Raw genomic sequence first — 19,071 nt, forward strand, 5'->3', positions numbered from 1 at the left:
CCACTTAGCATCTTGCTAGTTTGGATTTTCTCCCAAACTGCTGCTCCTGTCAACAGGTGTGAGCCCAAAGCTTCTGTGGTCTAACAGGAGAGCAATAAAATAAAAAAATTCCTTCAGTAGCACCTTAAAGACCAACTAAGTTTTTATTTTGGTATGAGCTTTCGTGTGCATGCACACTTCTTCAGATACAGTGAAATAAAAACTTAGTTGGTCTTTAAGGTGCTACTGAAGGAATTTTTTTATTTTACTTCGACCCAGACCAACACGGCTACCTACCTGTAAGGAGAGCAATAGTTTCAGATGTTTTCTTGATTCCTGGGGAACTGGTTCTTAAACCATCCTGCCCTAGTATGTCTTGCATATACAGTATGCCTTTTCACTCTGGACTGACTATAAACTGACACAACTTCTGCAGCTAGAAACAATGCATCTCTCAACTACAAAAAGTTCAGGCAATTAACTTCTAGTCTTCATGACATCTTTGTAGCCTCCTATCCATGCTGTTTCATGAGAAAGACGACTGCTCTTTCTCCTTTCCATGAAGAGCAGGCACCCCCAAACTTCGGCCCTCCAGATGTTTTGGACTACAATTCCCATCTTCCCCAACCACTGGTCCTGTTAGCTAGGGATCATGGGAGTTGTAGGCCAAAACATCTGGAGGGCCGCAGTTTGGGGATGCCTGATGTAGAGGTTAGTAGCTTTCCCTGACAATGATACAAGACCCTCAGCAGATCCTCATCTTGGAGAAAGCGGACAGAAAACTGCTTTCCTCCCTCTTTTATAACTCATGAACATCTGAGGAAGCTGAATGCTGGAAGGTTAAGGTCAGAGAAAAGAAAGTGCACATTCAAACTGGAGTTTGCTCCTCCAGGAGGTAGTGATGGGCACCAACTTGGATGGCGTTGAAGTTTTAAAGGGAATTGGATAAATTCAGATAGGAGAGGGCTATTGGTGGAGACTGACCATGTATGTCTATGCTCTGCCCCAACAACGCTTCTGAATACCAGTTGCTTGAAACCACCAGAGGTGAGAGCTGCTCTTGCACTCATCTTCTGCTCCCTGGTTTCCCACAGGCATCTGACTGGCCACTGTGATAACAGGATGCGGGACTAAGCAGGCTTTGCCTATGCTCTTTCTCTGGTGTCCACCATGCAAGCAAGAGAACTTCTAGTACACTTCCAAAGTTAAGCAGGGTCTGGCCTGGTTTCAAACTGGATGGGAACTGCAAGGGAATGTTGCAATTCCTACATTGCAGGGAGGGTTGGACTAGATGACCCATGGGGTCCCTCCCACCAACACCATTCTACGATTCCATGATCCCAATGTCCCATGCCATTTTTGGGCAAACCAGAGCAAACCTGGGATCCTTGAGGGCAGAGAGCTTTAACTATTATTATTATTATTATTATTACTATTATTATTACTATTATTATTATTACCCTGACCATTGGGCTGGGTTCCCCCCCCCTACCACTCTTCCAGCACATATGAGAACATAATAAAACGTCAAACATGAAAAAAAAAAACTTTTCAATACAGGGCTGTCTTCAGATGTCTTCTAAAAGTCCCCTCCTTGACCCCCTTCCCCCTCCAACAGCAAACGCTATTCGCGGTTAGCGTGCCCTGGTCCATGGAGGCTCTACGCTGCTCGCGGCGACGCTGCAGTTCCTTGCCCGGCCGGAGGAGGCGGGCGCGCTGCCTTCACCGGGGAGGAGCCGGAGCTAGAGCCGAGACGCCGCCGCCTCCTCCTCCTCCTCCTCCGCTGCGGGCAGGAAGATGGCGAACGTGCAGCTGGAGTTCCAGGCCAGCGCCGGCGAGGCGGACCCGCAGAGCCGCCCTTTGCTCGTGCTGGGCCAGCTGCAGAACCTGCACCGCCTGCCCTGGGCCCAGCTGCGGGGGAAGCTGCAGCCCAGGGTCACCGAGGAGGTAAATGCGCGCCGGGCTCTCCCGAAGCCAGCGGCGCCCGGGGCGGGCTGGGCAGAGAGGACGGAGAGGCTGTTGCATGGAGCTCCCGCGACCCTGTTTCGTCGGGGTCCCCGTCCCCACCCCCAAACTGAAGCTCTCCTGATAATTAATAGAAATCTCCTTTTCCTCTTCCTCTTGCCAAGGGTTGCCTTGGGAAATGCTTCCTCTCTCTTTCCCCAGGCCTGGGCTGGGCTAGAGAGAGCGCCGCCAGCCGCGGTGGGGGTGGGCTGGATTTACCATATTTCTCCTGCTGGTTAGATAGCGCCTTGCTGGAAAAGGGGGGGGGGGTTGGAGAGGGAGGACGGAACTTGCAATTATTATTATTATTATTATTATTATACAAAAGAGCCACCTCTCATCCTTTCATTCCCACGTGCTGAAGCTCCGCCCCAGGTAATTTTTCCCTATCTTTTGCTCCCATGAGATTCCCACGAAGGGGAGGGGGAAAAATTGCTCCCCCTCGGAGGAAGCAAAAATGCACGTGCTCTTATCTCGAACTCGTCTCCCTCCTTGATTTATTTGCAGTTTGCAAGTTACCGTAAGTTTATTCTCAGTAGGCACCTGTACAGCCTCGCCCGTGTTTCTTCAAAGTAAGCCTTACTGAGCCCTGGGAACAAAATAAAAAATTCCTTCCAGTAGCACCTTAGAGACCAACTAAGTTTGTCATTGGTATGAGCTTTCTTCAGAGCCGAAGGAGACTTTCTCTCAGCCTTGTAGCCCTCTCGCTTGGAGGCAAATCCCTTTTTAAGTTCACTTAGACTTGCTCCCAGATAAGCTTCAAACTCTTTTAAGTTTTTAGTTTTCTCTCTCTCGCCTAGAATGGTTAACCTACCCAAACTTGTTGATTTTGAGTTTTGCTTTTAAAAACCAGCTCTGTTGCAAATGCTTGGTGCATGGGTGCAAATGTATATATTTCGGAAAGTGCCACCCATTTCTTGCCTGTTCTAGGTTCACTTAAGGAGGGAGGAAGTGTAAACACAGCATGGAATTCAGATGAGAAGAGTTTAGATCAATGGAAGCTCCTCTACGCAGCACAGGAGAGCAGAAACAGAAGATATTCCCTTAAAAGAGGGCTTCAAATACCAGACAGCTGTGCTAAGGACAAATACAGACAGCTGTGCTAACCTTTGAGCCATAGCTCAGTTTTAGATATCTGCTTTGCAGGCAGAACGCCTCAGGTTCAATCCCTGCCCTCTCCAGGTACAGCTGGGAATGCACCCAGTCAGTGAAAATAGAACCCACCCCCTCAAAAAAAAAACCAGAAAGACTTGTGGCCCATTAAAAACCCTAAAAGTCTGGAAAATACTCAAGGAGTGTCTCTTTAAAAAAAAAATAGAGAGAGACATTAAAAAAAAAAACTTACATCCTGGTTTTTTGCAACAAGCATGGGCAACAGAAGTTGGAGAGAGGGAGGTGACTTTTCCTTTAAAAGATCAGTGCATTATATCAACTCGGCACAGCAGCGATTTAAAGATACTTTGCAAGGCTTAATGGTAACTATTGTTTGCGTGGGTCCCAGATTTGTTGATTTATTAACTGTCTGGGAAGTCAAAACACAGGCCTTAAGGTCATTTGACAGAATTTGAGCAATTAAGTTGCGGGGGTTGAGAAGCTGGCTCGCATTGGTTTGACTTTGTTATTTAGAGAAGAGTGGGTGACCAAGCTGGAAGATTGTTGCTGCTGATTAATGAATCTGTTGCCCTGTCCCCATAATGAGAGATTATGGGCTGAAATCCACAGTTGGGCAATACCTTTCTCAGGATCAGCCAAATTGCCACTGAGTCCGTTTTCAAGTTCTCCGGAACTCTTCATTGGCCAAGATGTTAAACAAAGCAGCAGATGAGGTGGCAAAGGGGGTGTTGTGTTTCTTTTTTAAGTATAGAAATTAGGTGGGATGTTGTTGCCATGAGGTCTGCCTTGGACTCTGTCCCAAAATGGAGATAACAGTCCAAACCGTGACAGAAGAAACAAGAAACCTATGAAGATTTGAGCCAGCCTGTCCATTTGGAGAAGGGCACGTTTACTTGTCTCCATGCTGCAGCAACTACCCCAAAGCAGTTGCAATTTGCTCACAACTGAAGATCTGTTTTGAGGAGTCCAGAAAAGGTTGGCAGGCAGTTACAATAAAAGCAATCCTATTGAAGGTGCTGTCAGATGGGAGCTTGATATTGTAAATGGGTCGTTGTCAACACGTCGTCGGTGTGGGGTTGTTGCCGTGTTTGGATTTTTTCCTGGAGAGGGTAAACCCAGATTAAACAGGGAATATGTAGACTGATGTTTTGATGCCAATGACATAGTGTGGGCACTGTGAAAAATATGCATGCATGTTTGGGGGGGGGCACTTATTCCACAATACACAGCAGTCTGGAAGCACCCTGAGTGATAATTTTTGGCCCATTTAGGCTAGTAGATGTACGCCACCATTACCTATAACCCCCCCACCCCCACCCCCAGGGTTCCTATGGCAGGTCTGCCCCAGCCATGTTTAACAGAGCTGCTTTAACAGGGTTCACCCATCCTAGGCCCTTATGAATACTATTTGCTTTGTTGTTTTGAAAGAAGCGTGGTGAAAATTTGAAATTCCGCGAGCTCTCTTTCTTTCCCTCTTGATGTATTGGTGGAGGCGCTCTTAAGCCAATGTCAGCTTACAGGTAACACTAAGCCAGGCCATGGTTTAGTGCAAATGTGTGACTGTGCAGATTCCTGCAGAGGAGGTTGAAGTCACTTTGCACCTCCTCCCGTCCTGTTGCTGTTGTGTGCTAAGCAACAGTTTGGACAATGCACTAACCCAGGGGTTGGCAAAGTTTTGTGGATTGGGCTGGTTCATGGTCCCGCAGACGCCGCAGTGGGCCGGAATGTGTTTGTGCGCACACACGCTTGCACAAATGCTATCTCCGGCACGGAGGAGGCGTGCACAGCTTCCCATTGGCTACACGGGGGGGGGGGTCGGCAGCCAATGGGAAGCCAGTCAGCGTCGCAGAAGGCGGTCCCTGCTCTGCTCCACACTGGTTTAGCGTGGCGCACGGGAGCTGAACAAGCGGGCAGCAGGGGTCCCCGAGTGGGCGGCGGGGGTCCATGGGCCGGTTAAACGACCCCATGGACCGGTTGTGGCCCATGGGCCATAGGTTGCCACCCCCTGCACTAAACCAAACCATGGCTTAGTTCCCAGCAGTGTAGCAGCAGGAGGACGGAGGAGTAAAGTAGTCAGTCTCTCCAGGAGAAAACAGGTTTGCGCTAAGCCATGGTTTGGCTTAGCATTGGATGTGAACCGGGTCACTGTGATCACTGGGTCACCATGCGGTCTGGGGTTTTTTGCATGTTGCTGCTGCATATCCCCCACCAATGTGGTAAGTCATTTGCCAGGCTAAAGGGGTACAACTGAAAAAAACTATGAATGGGTGGAGCATCTTCTGGAGAAGGGTCTCCAATCTTTCCCATCGTTTCCTTTTTCTCAGTTATGGCAAGCTGCGCTAAGCAACCTGAACCCAAATCCGACGGACAGCTGCCCTCTCTACCTGAACTATGCTACTATAGCCGCTTTACCTTCCCGGGTCAGCAGACACAACAGCCCGTCGGCCGCCCAGTTTCTCACGCGCCTCGTTCGGAGCTGCCTCCCGGGAGGAACTAACAGGTGCATCCTTGTAAGTGAAAGTGAGCAGCTGAAGGGAAATGGCTTTAAAATATATGCAAGCTCTTAAAATGCAAAGGGGCTGATTTAAATGCCGTGTTCGCTCCTGGAAGAACTTCGAAACACCTTGTTCTGCACTTGAAGATTTGTGATTCATTTCTTGTGGAGGCAGTTGTTGTCTTTGGGTATAAATTGGTTTTAAGTTATTGTTCTCAGTTTTTCATACAGGCAACTCCTAATTTACGCAGGGGTTACATTCCAAGGCACCGTGCGTTTAAGTGAAATCGCATATATTTGAAATGCTATTGGAAAACCCTGCAAACACCCCATTCCGCCCCTTCTCATGAGGTTTTTGTGACATTTGGGGGTCATTTCCAGGTTTGGTGCAATGCGTGTTTGTGAACATATCGGACGTGCCTAAAATGGTTGCTGTCTGTATTTATAAAATAAAAAAATTCCTTCCAGTAGCACCTTAGAGACCAACTAAGTTTGTCATTGGTATGAGCTTTCGTATCATACCAATGACAAACTTAGTTGGTCTCTAAGGTGCTACTGGAAGGAATCTTTTTTATTTTGTTTCAACTACAGCAGACCAACACGGCTACCCACCTGTATTTATAAATTTATTGTTGTACCTTTTTTGTAAACCTATTTGAGGGGTATTCATGGCAATCAAGTGGAATGAAAATAAAACAAACCAATCAATAAAATAATTGCCAACTTCTGAGTTTCAAGTCTCCCACCAGTGTTTAATTTCTAAAAAAGGAGGCAAGAGGCCATGAGCTCCAAGCCAGCATTTCTGTAGAGGTCATTTTTAGGACTCTTAGGCCACAGTCCTATACAGTGGTACCTCGGGTTTGCGAACGCAATCTGTTCTGTTCTGCTCGCCGAGGCACTCGCTTGTTGAAGGCACGCTTCTACACGTGCGCGAAGCGCCGATAGAGCGCTTCTGCACGAGCTGCAGAGATCGCTTCTGCGCATGCAAGAGCTGCGCAGGTCGCATCTGCGCATCCGACACCGCAGAACCCAGATGTAAACACTTCCGGGTCCGCGGCATTCGTAAACGGAGGTAGTCGTAAACCGAGGTTCCACTGTATTCTAGGGAAGGGAAACCTTTAGCCTTTTAGGTGTCGTTGGACTCCCAACTCCCATCAGCCTCAGCAAAGGCAATGGTCAGGGGATTGTAGCTTCACAACACCTGGAGTTTCACAGGTTCCCTTGCTATGTCACACCCGCTTAATTGGAAGCAAGCCCAGCATAACTCAATATGGCTTCCTTCTGAGGAGACGTTTGGAGACCTCTGCTGTTAGGAGGCTTGACATCAGAACATCTGGGAAGCTGCCTCCCCCTCAGAAATGTGAGCGCCCAGCCCCTTCTCAGGTTTCTGGCACGCATTTGATTTTCTGTTTCCCTTTCAGATGGTCTGCGAGCGCTCAGAGGTCTTTGCCTCAGCCTGTGCTATAGCAAGAGCTTTCCCACTGTTCACACAGCGATCCAGTGCCTCTAGACGCACAGAGAAGAAAACTGTGATAGTGGAATTTTTCCTGGTTGGGCAGAACAATGGCCCTGTGGAGGTGGAGACGCTTAAAGTAAGCTGCCGGTTTGTTGCAACAGAAGAAGTTTGATACTTTTATTTTAAAATTTAAAATTTAAAATATATATATTTATTTGGCCTTTCAGATTACGGTTTTACAATCACATATACAGCATAAAGACAAGATTCCATAGAATCTTCTGGACTTCCCTCCTCCCCTTTGTGGGTCCTATCCTATATAATAATGTCCAAGTTGTCCCTGCGTCCAGTTGTCCCGTGTGTCCCTGGGGTACTGCGCATGTACCCCAGAGACACAGGGATTGGACGGAGGGACAACGGCCAACCACCGCTCCGCCAACCGCCGTTCCGAAGCCCAGTCTCATGCTGGAGGTGCGCGGCGAGGCGGCGGGGGAAAGAAGCGCTCCCCCCGGCAGCCTTGCTGCGCACCTCCGGCATGGGACGGCGCTTCCTCGGCCGAAGCGGCAGCGGGCGCCGAGGGAAGCCGGCTTTGGCTTGGCGGCGGCGGGAAGAAGAGGAGGAATTCCTCTTTTTCCCACCGCCGCCAAGCCAGTCCCCAAGCCGAAGTGCGGCGCGGTGGGGGCTTTTCGCTGTTTGACTTCCCGGAGTGAAGGGGGAGGCAAACTGCAAAAAGCACCCGCCGCGCCGCACTTCGGCTCGGGGACTGGCTTGGCGGCGGCGGGAAGAAGGGGAGGAATTCCTCCCCTTCTTCCCGCCGCCGCCAAGCCAGTCTCCGAGCCAAAGTATGGCGCGGCGGGTTTTTTCGCCGTTTGCCTCCCCCTGGGGGGAAGGCAAACGGCGAAAAGCCCCCACTGCGGACTGGCTTGGCGGTGGCGGGAAGAAGGGGAGGAATTCCTCCCCTTCTTCCCGCCACCGCCAAGCCAGTCCCGGAGCCGAATTGCGGCGTGGCGGGGGCTTTTTGCCGTTTGCCTCCCCCTTAGCTCGGGGAAGGCAAACGGCGAAAAGGCCCCCCCCCCGCGCGCCGCAATTCGGCTCTGTCCCCCGCGCGCTTTAGTTTGGGGAAGCAGGCAGGGAGACGCAACAGCCCGGGAAGCTGCAGGCTGTTGCGTCTCCCTGCCTGCTTCCCCGAGCCGTAGCGCATCGGGGGACAGCCGAAGATCGGTGGGCGCTGTTTGCCGGGGTTGACAAACCCCGGCAAGCGGCGCCCGCCGATCTTCGTGTGACAGGCAGTGGGGAATGCAGGCAGGCAATAGAGCAAGCGCCTGCCTGCCTTCCCCGCCGCCAGTCCCCCGGTGCTTCGTGCAGCGCTGCTGGGTGCCGACCCGGCAGGCCGCTTCCTTGATCTGGCGGCCTGCCGGGTCTGCGCTGATCAGCGCTGCGCAGAGCACCGGATCGAGGAGCCGGCATGCATTCTAGCGCCCGTTTATTTAACGGGCTGAAGACACTAGTTGTTAATAATTTCCTCCTGCATCTTTTATAATAATCCAAATCTTTTACATCTCTGCTATATCCGAAATTCACCATTAAACTACCAGTGTTATTCCAATCCTACTAACAGTTTTTACAGTTTACAATGGTTTTTAAGTTAAATTATACTTTTAGACACAAAAATAATATGGCGATGTGAGTGCCGCATACTTTGGGGTTAATGTTAAGAGCCCCCCCCCCCCCCGGTTGCATGGCTGGTTTTACTTTAGCTGGTTTTCATAGAACACAACAGGCAATTTGCAAACATGAAAGTGCATTAAAATTGAAATGTGGGTGAAATTTTATGCACTTCAACAGAAAGAAAGAAAGCTACGAGCTCCTAGGTTTGCTTACAGCAGGCATCCCCAAACTTCGGCCCTCCAGATGTTTTGGACTACAATTCCCATCTTCCCCAACCACTGGTCTTGTTAGCTAGGGATCATGGGAATTGTAGGCCAAAACATCTGGAGGGCCGCAGTTTGGGGATGCCTGGCTTACAGTAATACAGTGATAAAAATGAATAGGGATTTTTGATGCTGCTTTCTCCTACGGTATGTAGAAGTGAGTGATTAGACTTGCTAAGTTCAAACCCTCATAAGTAGGTCTCTGGTCTACACTACAGACTTCCATGACGCTTGAATTTTCCTGATACCCGGAAAGTCTCTTGAGCAATACAGATGCAGAAGAAAAGCCAAATGACATGTTCCCCTTTTCTTTCTTGCGTGAATTCTAGTGTCTGGAAAGTGCTGCGGAAGGTATAAGGCTGGCAGCTCGGATTGTAGACACTCCATGTAATGAAATGAACACCGACAGATTCCTGGAGGTTGGTGGTAACCTTTAAACAGGGTTAGCTTGAGCAGTCAATTGAATTCGGGAAGCTTATGTCCAGGATTCCATTGCAGTGAAACTGTATTTTGTCCATGGTGCTCAGGTGGCTGCCTTGCCGCTTGGCATTTGATGACAAATGGTTTGCCATTTTGAACCAGGTGGCTTTAATGAGGCCCATAAATCAATAGGACTAAATGATCAGGAAATCTAGGTTCTGCTTGTAGGCTTGGGTCAGTGACATCCACGAAAAATTGTGCAAGGGTTACAGCCCCCACCCCACCCCGAAATTGGTCCCACACAGGCCCTCTTTCAAAGGGTCTCTTCAGACAGATTTCACGTAGAAACAACAAAGGGCCTTACCTCATTCCTGACTACCTGAGGACAGCGACGTTCAAAATGTCCAGGAACGCTTTGTAGTGCTGTGCTGATATAACACATCGATGTTTGCAAGTTTTGGTGGGGATGGAAAGACGCCCTGTAAAGATTCACAGGGCAGGTGAATTTTGCCTCACTCTCACATCTGCCATAAAATCCCTGACGCTCTCGCCCCCCACCCCATTAAAAAAAAAAACCTTAGAGCTGGTTAAGGGGACAATTCTTACCAGCAAATTTACAAGCAAATCAACAGCAGCTTGGATGGTTTTGAAGGCTGGAAAGATTTTTTTTTTTAAAAAAGGTCTTCATTTGGCAGCAAAAAGACATGAAAGTTTGTGCTAGGTGAAGCACGGCACGGACAAGGTGTTTATAAATGGGGACCCACCACCAATAAGGCCCTTTCCCCAGTCACTGGTCTCCTTGCCTCAGAAGGTGAGGGAACTGGGAGGAGAGCCACTGAGAATGGCTTTGGTGTCCTGGCAGGGGGTTGCAGGAAAAAAGTGGTCCAGGCTAGTGGTTGTTCCATCCTGGTCCCTTGGATTTGGGCCTTGGATTCTGACTTCTGAGTTTAAGAAGCACAGTGTTTAAAGGTGTTGCGATGTGACTCTGGTGTCTTCCTTACTTGAAGGAAATCAGAAAAGTCGGAAAGGACCTGGGGATTGTTCCAACCATTATTCGAAACGCAGAATTGAAGGAGAAAGGATTTGGAGGTCAGTCAAACCAAAGCGATTTCCTCCTCCCCCCTCCCCCATTATGGTAAAATATTGTATGTGGTTAAGACATTACCCATGGGTAATTCAGATAATTTCCCCAGCTCTCCTCTGTCTCTACCTCTATCCCCAGGTATTTACGGCGTTGGCAAAGCGGCCGTGCACCCACCAGCTCTAGCCGTGCTGAGCCACACCCCGGAAGGTGCCACACAAACCATCGCCTGGGTTGGGAAGGGCATTGTTTACGACACTGGAGGACTCAGCATCAAAGGAAAGGTGAGCGTGTCTGGAGACATGGCTGCAGCTGTACACGCTCACTCACACACATCAAAATTCCCGCTCGTGTGTTTGTTATGTGGGAAGGTGCCTGCCTAGCCACAAGCCCAGACTGTTGGTGCATGTATGATCTCCATCAATCCAAAGGGGGCCTGCACGCTTGCAGAGTCCCTCTACCTGTGCATTCATCCATGTGCAGGTAGGGCTCCTTCAGACTGATGCTGCAGGCCACAATGGCTATGTTCTCCCTCCAGTGTCTGAGGCCCTATCCAGGGGTCAGCAAACCTTTTCAGCAGGGGGTCGTTCCACTGTCCCTCAGACCTTGTGGGGGGCCGGACTATGTTTTTTTTTGGGGGGGGTGAACGAATTCCTGTGCCCCACAAATAACCCAGAGATGAATTTTAAATAAAAGGGCACATTGTATGCATGTAAAAACACGCTGATTCCCGGGCCAGATTTAGAAGGTGATAGGGCCGGATCCGGCCCCTGGGCCTTAGTTTGCCTATCATGCACCTCTGCATACTGGTTGCTGAGAATCACAAGCGCATACCTGCCAAGTTGCTGTCAGAGAAATAAGGGACCGGGCCGGAAATAGCAGACCGGAAGTAGCGCTGCTGCCATCAAAAGTCGCTTCTGAGCATGCTCCGCCCAGTTCCAAAATGACCGTCGCGCCAGAATAAACCGGGGAAAACAAAAAAATCCATTTTTTCAGCTAGGAACAGCTGGAAAATCGGGAATTTCCCGGGGAAAACGGGAGACTTGGCAGCTATGCAAGCGGGGAGAGTTGCCGTTGCACTTGGGTTCTGCTTATGTGCTTCCCGTTTGTGGCATCTGCTTAGCCACAGTGCAAACAGGGTGTTGGACTAGATGGGCCTTTGGCAATTGCCTTTTTTATCTTGTGCACCACTTTGATAGCCTCAGGCTGTGCAGCCGTTTATGAATTTGCAAAATAACTAATAAAGGTTGGGCTGGCCTAGTGCATTCTGAGAAGCCCCTTCATTAGTCGGGCATTCCTTGTTCCTGAATGGCTGAGTGGAGCTTAAAGGTGAGGCAGTGTTTGTTATCTGTATAATGCCATCAGGGTACATAATTACTCCTACACAGAGTAGAGCAAGCCAAGAAGAAGCAGGTCTCTGCCCCACAGAGCTTAAATTCATTCTAAATTTAGATGGGGAAGGAGAGGCATGAGTAAGCAGAGGATGAATACAATTTTATGGCATAAATTCACTTGGAGGTAGGTAGGTGTGTGTGTGTGTTGAAGGACTTAACAGATAAAGCCTGCAATCTAGTCAGTACACACTTACCGGAGAGGAAGTTATGTCAAACTCAATGGAGTTTACTCAGCGAGGGCTACACTGCAATTTTGCGCTGTAATCCTCTCAGCATGGCTCTTTCAGCACCAAAGCTTTCTGCATAAATGAATTTCTTTGAATTTCTAGACAACAATGCCTGGGATGAAGCGAGATTGTGGTGGAGCTGCTGCTATTTTGGGCGCCTTCAAAGCCACCGTAAAACAAGTGAGTGAAACTGAACAGTTTTTTTTTATCAAAACTGTTTTAGCCATGCAGCGATAGCCAAGCAGTAGAACCTTGGTGGTTCAGTGGTCTACCAGTGATGTAACATCACGGCTGTTCCTTATTTTGGAGGATTCAAGAATGCGATGCCCGCTTGATTTTAAATTCACCTTTAAAACCCTAAACTGCCTCGGCCCTGAAGGAGTGTCTCCACCTCCATCCTTCTGCCCGGACTGTGGGTTGCGAGAAGTCAGGTTACAAGGAACCAGGCAGAGGCTCTCCTCCGTAATCGTGCCAGCCCTGTGGAACACCCTCCCACCAGATGTCAGGGAAATAAACAACTACCTGACTTTTATATGTTTCCCTTTATTCCCCTATGCATGGGAGGTGGGAGGGGAGACAATAAAAACTCCAAGCCTTGGAATACTGTGACAAACTGATGGGTGTTCTTTAAAAACGAAAAAGGCCAAAGAAATTCCACTCTTGCTATAGTGCTATGAGTCTTGCTGGCAGTCTTCTCCCTCCACCCGGCGAGAGTATCCAGGGCTCTGAAAGCATCTCACCGCAGTTATTTAACAGGGCAGCCGGGCAGCCAAGAAATCTGGTGGGAGGCACTCAAATGCTAAATCAACATTTCCCAAGGCTGCTGCTTCAAAAGGCATTTTTCTTGCGTAGAGCTGTATCAGAGACTTTGTTTGCAATAAATAAAAATAAAAATGTGTGGCATGGTTTCTCTCCTGTTAGCTTTCATTTGTTTTGCGGGTTAGATTCTCTCTTCATTTCACAGCTCTTCTTTTCTCCTTCCTGCAATAGGGCTTCAAAGACAATCTTCATGCTGTTTTTTGCTTGGCTGAGAATTCTGTCGGACCAAATGCAACAAGGCCGGACGATATCCATGTTCTTTACTCTGGAAAGTAAGATTTAATTATTCCCTCCGCTCTTACCCTACCTAGCTGCTGCCTAGTGCTTACTTTGGGAATTCTCCACCTGCTCCTTACTTTAAAAAATGCACAGCTGGTCCTCGGAGGATTTCACTGGCTCAGGGAGATTGCTAAGCAGGTATATAGGCCACAATTGCTGGTGGTACAGAAAAATACCAGGTTGCAATACTGGGACACATGAATCAGCTTCTCGGAATCTCCGCTTTCATTTGTGGGAAGGTTTCTAGTCCCAATGATTGGGACTGACCTGCGAGTTCATTTGGGCCATACGGTAGATGAGAGTGAGGAAGTGTAGCAGAAGGCGTTTCCATCAGTATACAGTCATAACTTGGATCTCGAACGCCTTGGCTCCCAAACAAATTGGCTCCTGAGTGATCAAAATCCGGAAGTGAGTTTTTGAACGTTCTTTTGGAAGCTGAACATCCAACAGGGCTTCCACAGCTTCTGATTGGCTGCAGGAGCTTCCTGCAGCCAATCAGAAGCCACACTTTGGTTTTTGAATGTTTTGGAAGTTAAACGGACTTCCGGAGTAGATTCCGTTTGACTCCCAAGGTATGACTGTATTTTAATTGGTAAAGGTGAATTAATGTTTTTCTTCGGTATTTTTTGTAATATTCGTTGTTTTTGTTTTAGCTTGCTGTTTTAGCTTTTCTAGATTAAGGGGCATAGCAATTACCTAACTAGATTAAATGAATAGATAACCCTTAAACATTGCCACATTATTATTATTATTAAAAATTATCCTACTCTTTCTCCAGAACTGTGGAAATCAACAACACTGATGCCGAGGGCAGGCTGGTGCTTGCTGATGGGGTTGCCTACGCTTGCAAAGACCTTTGTGCCGACATTATTTTGGATATGGCTACTCTCACTGGTGCTCAGGTACTTTGAGTGAAAACAAAACAGGCTTTCTCTGCGATAGTTCCCCGCTTTGGAACAATTTTCCCCAGGGAGGCATGTTGTATGCCTTCATACCAGATTCTGGTAAGTTTCAGAGTCAGAGTTCCCTTGAGAAAGAGTTTGAAAACCACTGCTTTAGATAGCAGTTACAGAAGGAGACAGTGACATGTCTTCACAGCCCTCTCAGGTGCAGAACCTTCAGGAAAACAGCTGCGGGTGCATGTGGAAGAAAGTCTCTGCAGCGTGCGTGCCTTTCTGTTGTCTCCTTCCGCTTCCCCATTTTCTTGGCTTGGGATAACTCAACCATCCTTCTTGTTGGCCGAGAAGCAGCAGCAGTGGGGGAAGGGAAGGCGGTTGAGTAAATATGGAATGCTACAAGCAAGATAAGAGTGCTGTCTGGGGAAGGCTGGTCCATCAGGGCAAATGTAGCACTTCCCCACCAACCTCTCTAGGCGTGTAGGCAACCTCCACCTGCCTGCCTTCTTGCTTGCAACCAGTCCAGGAGGTAGTTTTGCCCTTGTAGAACTCAGCAGGGAGGACAATGGGGGCAAAATTAGAGTTGTTTGGCTCGGCCTGCCCTTGGCTCTGACTCCACCTACTGCCGGCTTCTCTGTCTTCTTCCCTACAAGTCCCAGTGGGCACCAGCTGCTACTGGTGTTGTCCTTTCCCCCCCCCTCCCTAATTTCTTTTTCCCCTTCCCTGCTGCCCAAAGCATCTGCTATCAAGCAGAGGAGGAAATGGCTTGTAGGACACCATTTTTTGTCATTAGGGCGACAGGAGCAGGTGTTAGCAATAAATCACATGGAGTAAGTGAAGCCAACTCTTTATTAGAAGAAACAAGGTCTGCTCAGGAGTGCCAGGCCTAAGGAGCACAACAGCTCTTTTCTCACTAGGTCTTGCCCTTTTGAGGCAGTTGTGGGTCCCCATCTTTCCACAGCTGCCTAAGTTTTCTCCTCCCTTGAGTCCTTTCCCAAGCAACCTGAGACTCTGCCAGCCGGCCTTTGCACCTCCCTCTTCGTACCTCTTCTGGTACTGGGAGATCAGAGCAGAGGGGAGCTCGTCGCAGGAGGATGGGGAGACAGCCTGGCTTTTACACCAGCCTGACTCGTCTCTGCCTCTTGGCCTCTTCTCCTGCTTTCCAGGAGATGGCATTGCAAAAGCAACCTATGAGTCCCATCTATGGTGCAGCACTTCAGAATATAGGCAGAAATGGCCTGCCTCTTCTTAGGTTTCACGTTTTCCTTCTTGTCACCTTTCAGGGAATTGCCACAGGGAAATACCACGCTGCTGTCCTCACCAACAACGAAGAGTGGGAAAGAGCCTGTGTCAAGGCAGGCAGAAACTGTGGAGATCTGGTTCACCCTCTTGTCTATTGCCCTGAGCTCCATTTTAGTGAATTTACCTCTGCTGTAGCTGACATGAAGAACTCTGTGGCGGTAGGTTTATCAGATTTTTAAAGTTACTATTTTATGCCTACGCCGAGTGCAATGCCTGTGAGGCACTTTCTGCGCTGTTTAGGGAAGTTTTTGATGTTTGAAGTTTTATTCTGTTTTTAGTGTTCTGTTGGTAGCCAAAACCCAGCCAGATGGGTGGAGTTTAAATAATACGACAACGGCGATGATATTATTATTATTATTATTATTATTATTATTATTATTATTATTATTACTGCTTTGCTTCTGCCTACCTTCTTTAGAAATGCAATTGAGCATCATTATCTGTAGACTGAGGCTTCTGAAAAATGCTTTTTACTAATTCCAGCCTCTTTTCTGCTGTTTTCTCCAGGACCGAGACAACTCCCCAAGCTCTTGTGCTGGACTCTTCATTGCTTCACACATTGGGTTTGACTGGCCTGGTGTCTGGGTCCACATAGACATTGCTGCCCCAGTCCATGCGGTGAGTTGCATATGATTGATTCCATTCTCTTAAGTCAAAGGTTGCTATATCATCACCGCAGCCACGTGAAATTAGATGGAGCCAACATTGCCAGTGATTCAGAAATGTTTTAAATAAGTAAAACGAAAGTTTTGAGTCTTTTCGATTGGGAACTGGTCTTCTGCAGTGCAATAATAAGCCAGTCCTCTGGTTAAAAGGTATAGGGACCCCTGACCATTAGGTCCAGTCGTGACCGACTCTGGGGTTGCGGCGCTCATTTCGCGTTATTGGCCGAGGGAGCCGGCGTATAGCTTCCAGGTCATGTGGCCAGCATGACAAAGCCGCTTCTGGCGAACCAGAGCAGCGCACGGAAACGCCGTTTACCTTCCCGCTAGAGCGGTACCTATTTACCCTGTTTCTCATATTTTAAGACATACCCATAAAATAAGCCATAGCAGGATTTTTAAGCATTCAAGGAATATAAGCCATACCCCGAAAATAAGACATAGTGATAGGCGCAGCAGCAATTTGAAAATAAGCCATAGTGTGTTTTTTTGAGGAAAAAATAAATATAAGACATGTCTTATAATATGAGAAACACGGTATCTACTTGCACTTTGATGTGCTTTCGAACTGCTAGGTTGGCAGGAGCTGGGACCGAGCAACGGGAGCTCACCCCTTTGTGGGGATTTGAACCGCCGACCTTCTGATCGGCAAGCCCTAGGCTCTGTGGTTTAGTCCTCTGTTTATGCGCAAGCAAAAAAAACAACAACAGTTCAGTGTTTTGAGAATCTTAGATCTTTTTCAAAGCAAATGGCTAGCCTTTATAGAGGAGGTTGCAAATGGGTAGAGACTGCCTGGTGAAAACTCAGAAGTCAAAGGAAAGGTTTGAAAGTCAAGTCTTGGAAATATTTTGTCAGAAGTCCCTCTGAGCTCAATGGCACTTAACTTCCATAAGTGCAATACGCCGAATCACAGCATTAGTACAAATTCTAGAGATCAAGAGGGGCCACTGGACACCTGGGAGATTCTTGCCCTTTCCTGGGAGCAGCAAAATCAATGAAACAAAAGTAGCAGATAAGTGCAGGTTTTGTGTGATTTAAACAGGCTGTGGAATTCAGACAGTGTATCTACAGAGCCGTATCCAGCAAAGTACTTCCACCACCGTAAAGTGTTGTTGGAAAACAGAACGTTGCCTTCTTCTCCTTTCACTGCACACCCCCTTCCCCACATCTGCTCTGGAGGTTTTTTGGGGGGGACCTAGAACAGTTTTCGGGGGCACGTGAAGAGAGGGAGGGGAAGTTCCATTGCGCACCCAAAAGTCCTTGTGATCGCAGCACTTTGTTGGATACCAGCCCACGGTGCGTTGGAGTCCCCCCCCCCCTTCATTTCTTAGCTTTATGTAAATAGCAGAATATACTAGTAAAAGCATTGGCAATAGATGCATGATAAAGCAACTTGTTTGATAGGGGATCCCTGTACATATGTCATTGTTGTTGTTGTGCCCATCTGACTGGGCTGCCCCCAGCCACTCTGGGCAACTTCTAGCAAATTATAAATACATAGTATGTCCTATTGAGTTCAGCGGGTCTTATTCCCAGTTAACTAGGTATAGGATTATAGCCTTAGGATGCTGCAGAGTGACTTAATTTGTGTGCCTCTTTCCATTCAGCTTTTTATTATTATTTCGCCTAGAAAGCCCTCATAGGAAGCATTCCAAGCATTTGCCTTCCGTGTTTCTCCCGCATTCAGTGCTGACTCCTCTCTCTCTCTCTCTCTCTCTGCTTTTGCTCCTAGGGTGAACGAGCCACAGGCTACGGCGTTGCTTTGTTGCTCTCCCTGTTTGGCCGTGCCTCCGAAGACCCTCTCCTGAACATGGTTTCTCCGCTGGGCTGCAATGGGGACTCCCCGCTGCAAGATATGGAGAGAGATTCCAAGAGGCGCCGCTTGGTTTAGTGCCCGCTCTCCTACTCTCTTGGAGGGAGGGCACGCCGGAATTACCTCACTTTGCACTGAAGGGTTTCCCAAACCACGAAAGCACCCACGTGTCGGAAAATGACCAAGAAAACAAAAACAAGTTGTTCACATTTGATTCTCCCATCTCACTCTGGCAAAAGGCTGTATTCTGTTGGGTTGGGTGTTTTTCTTTTTTTTAATGCGCTTGGAGTTTTTCTACCAAACCTGGTGACTTTGCCGCTTCGAGTCTTTATGGAGAAGGGGCCAGGGATGTGTCTATTTCCCCCACGTCCCTTTCAAAAAAGTATCTGAGCCTATTGCTGCAACAGCTTCACCTCTTGATGCCAATAGAGCCTTCCGAGTTAGTTCTGCAGGGTTTTTTTCCCCCTCAACCCCTCTGCTTTACAGAATTCAATAGTGTCGTGGGGTATGGAGGAATATAGGGTTACCACCTTGGAAGTCAAACACCAGCTGCATCCCTTTGAATCTCCTGACGCTGCAGGGGATGAAGCAGCTGCCGTGCCTCCTGCCCTCTTTCTCTGGTCTGTTTTTCACCTGCTGGGAGGCATAGCTGAAATCCTGCTTGCCCCCAGCAGGTGAGGGACGAGGACAGGACTGCTACGCCGGAAGGAACTGCAGCTGCCTTGAGCAACAGCATAACAGGCTCCACTTAGTTTGCAGGGTTGCAACCGCTGGGACGAAGCCACTTTGAGGATCTGCATTATTCACTTAGCAGCAGCATTTCGGCATAAGGGAGGCCTTGTTTCCTAAGGCGGCTTTTAAATTATAATAATAATCTTCCTAAGCTACCATTCATGCATGTTACATCTTTCGCTGATCATTACGGATATGACCCTACGAGTGGGCCGGTGAATTTCTCCACGACGGTTCTTAACGCCCTTCTGCTGACAAACTACATCAACGCTTAGAATAAAAGTGTTAATGGGAGGCAACCTAGAATAAAACCCTTCCTACTCTCATCTCAACACGAGTGTAAGGGTATTGAATGGAGGTATCTGCGCCGTTCCTTTCTGCAAATGCGTGTAGGTGACACAAAGAGTGCAAGAGGTAAGTGCAGGGCAAAACTGGCTATGAGTCCTGGCAGCTACGTGGAATTGGGCAA

At 48.3% G+C, this 19,071-nt stretch overlaps 1 protein-coding gene across 1 annotated transcript; it reads left to right on the forward strand.

Annotated features, from left to right (window-relative positions):
• Positions 1 to 1,761: 1,761 nt before the first annotated feature.
• NPEPL1 (aminopeptidase like 1) lies at positions 1,762 to 18,934 on the forward strand. Its single transcript, XM_035123375.3, has 12 exons — positions 1,762 to 1,926; positions 5,421 to 5,606; positions 7,012 to 7,182; positions 9,307 to 9,396; positions 10,405 to 10,486; positions 10,620 to 10,762; positions 12,202 to 12,279; positions 13,090 to 13,190; positions 13,976 to 14,099; positions 15,377 to 15,553; positions 15,903 to 16,013; positions 17,790 to 18,934. Exons 1-12 carry the CDS (start codon positions 1,777 to 1,779, stop codon positions 17,946 to 17,948), a joined length of 1,572 nt encoding a protein of 523 aa, XP_034979266.3. The 5' UTR covers positions 1,762 to 1,776; the 3' UTR covers positions 17,949 to 18,934.
• Positions 18,935 to 19,071: the final 137 nt, after the last annotated feature.

Source organism: Zootoca vivipara, chromosome 7 (genome assembly GCF_965207765.1).
Source record: "Zootoca vivipara chromosome 7, rZooViv2.hap1.1, whole genome shotgun sequence".
In the NCBI taxonomy this organism is placed as follows: Eukaryota; Metazoa; Chordata; class Lepidosauria; order Squamata; family Lacertidae; genus Zootoca; species Zootoca vivipara.

Coding starts and splice junctions, on each gene's coding strand:
- NPEPL1 (XM_035123375.3), top strand. CDS start 1,777: ATGGCGAACGTGCAGCTGGAGTTCCAGGCCAGCGCCGGCGAGGCGGAC. Junction 12,280..13,089: donor TCAAAGCCACCGTAAAACAA/GTGAGTGAAACT, acceptor TTCCTGCAATAG/GGCTTCAAAGACAATCTTCA. Junction 13,191..13,975: donor CATGTTCTTTACTCTGGAAA/GTAAGATTTAAT, acceptor CTCTTTCTCCAG/AACTGTGGAAATCAACAACA.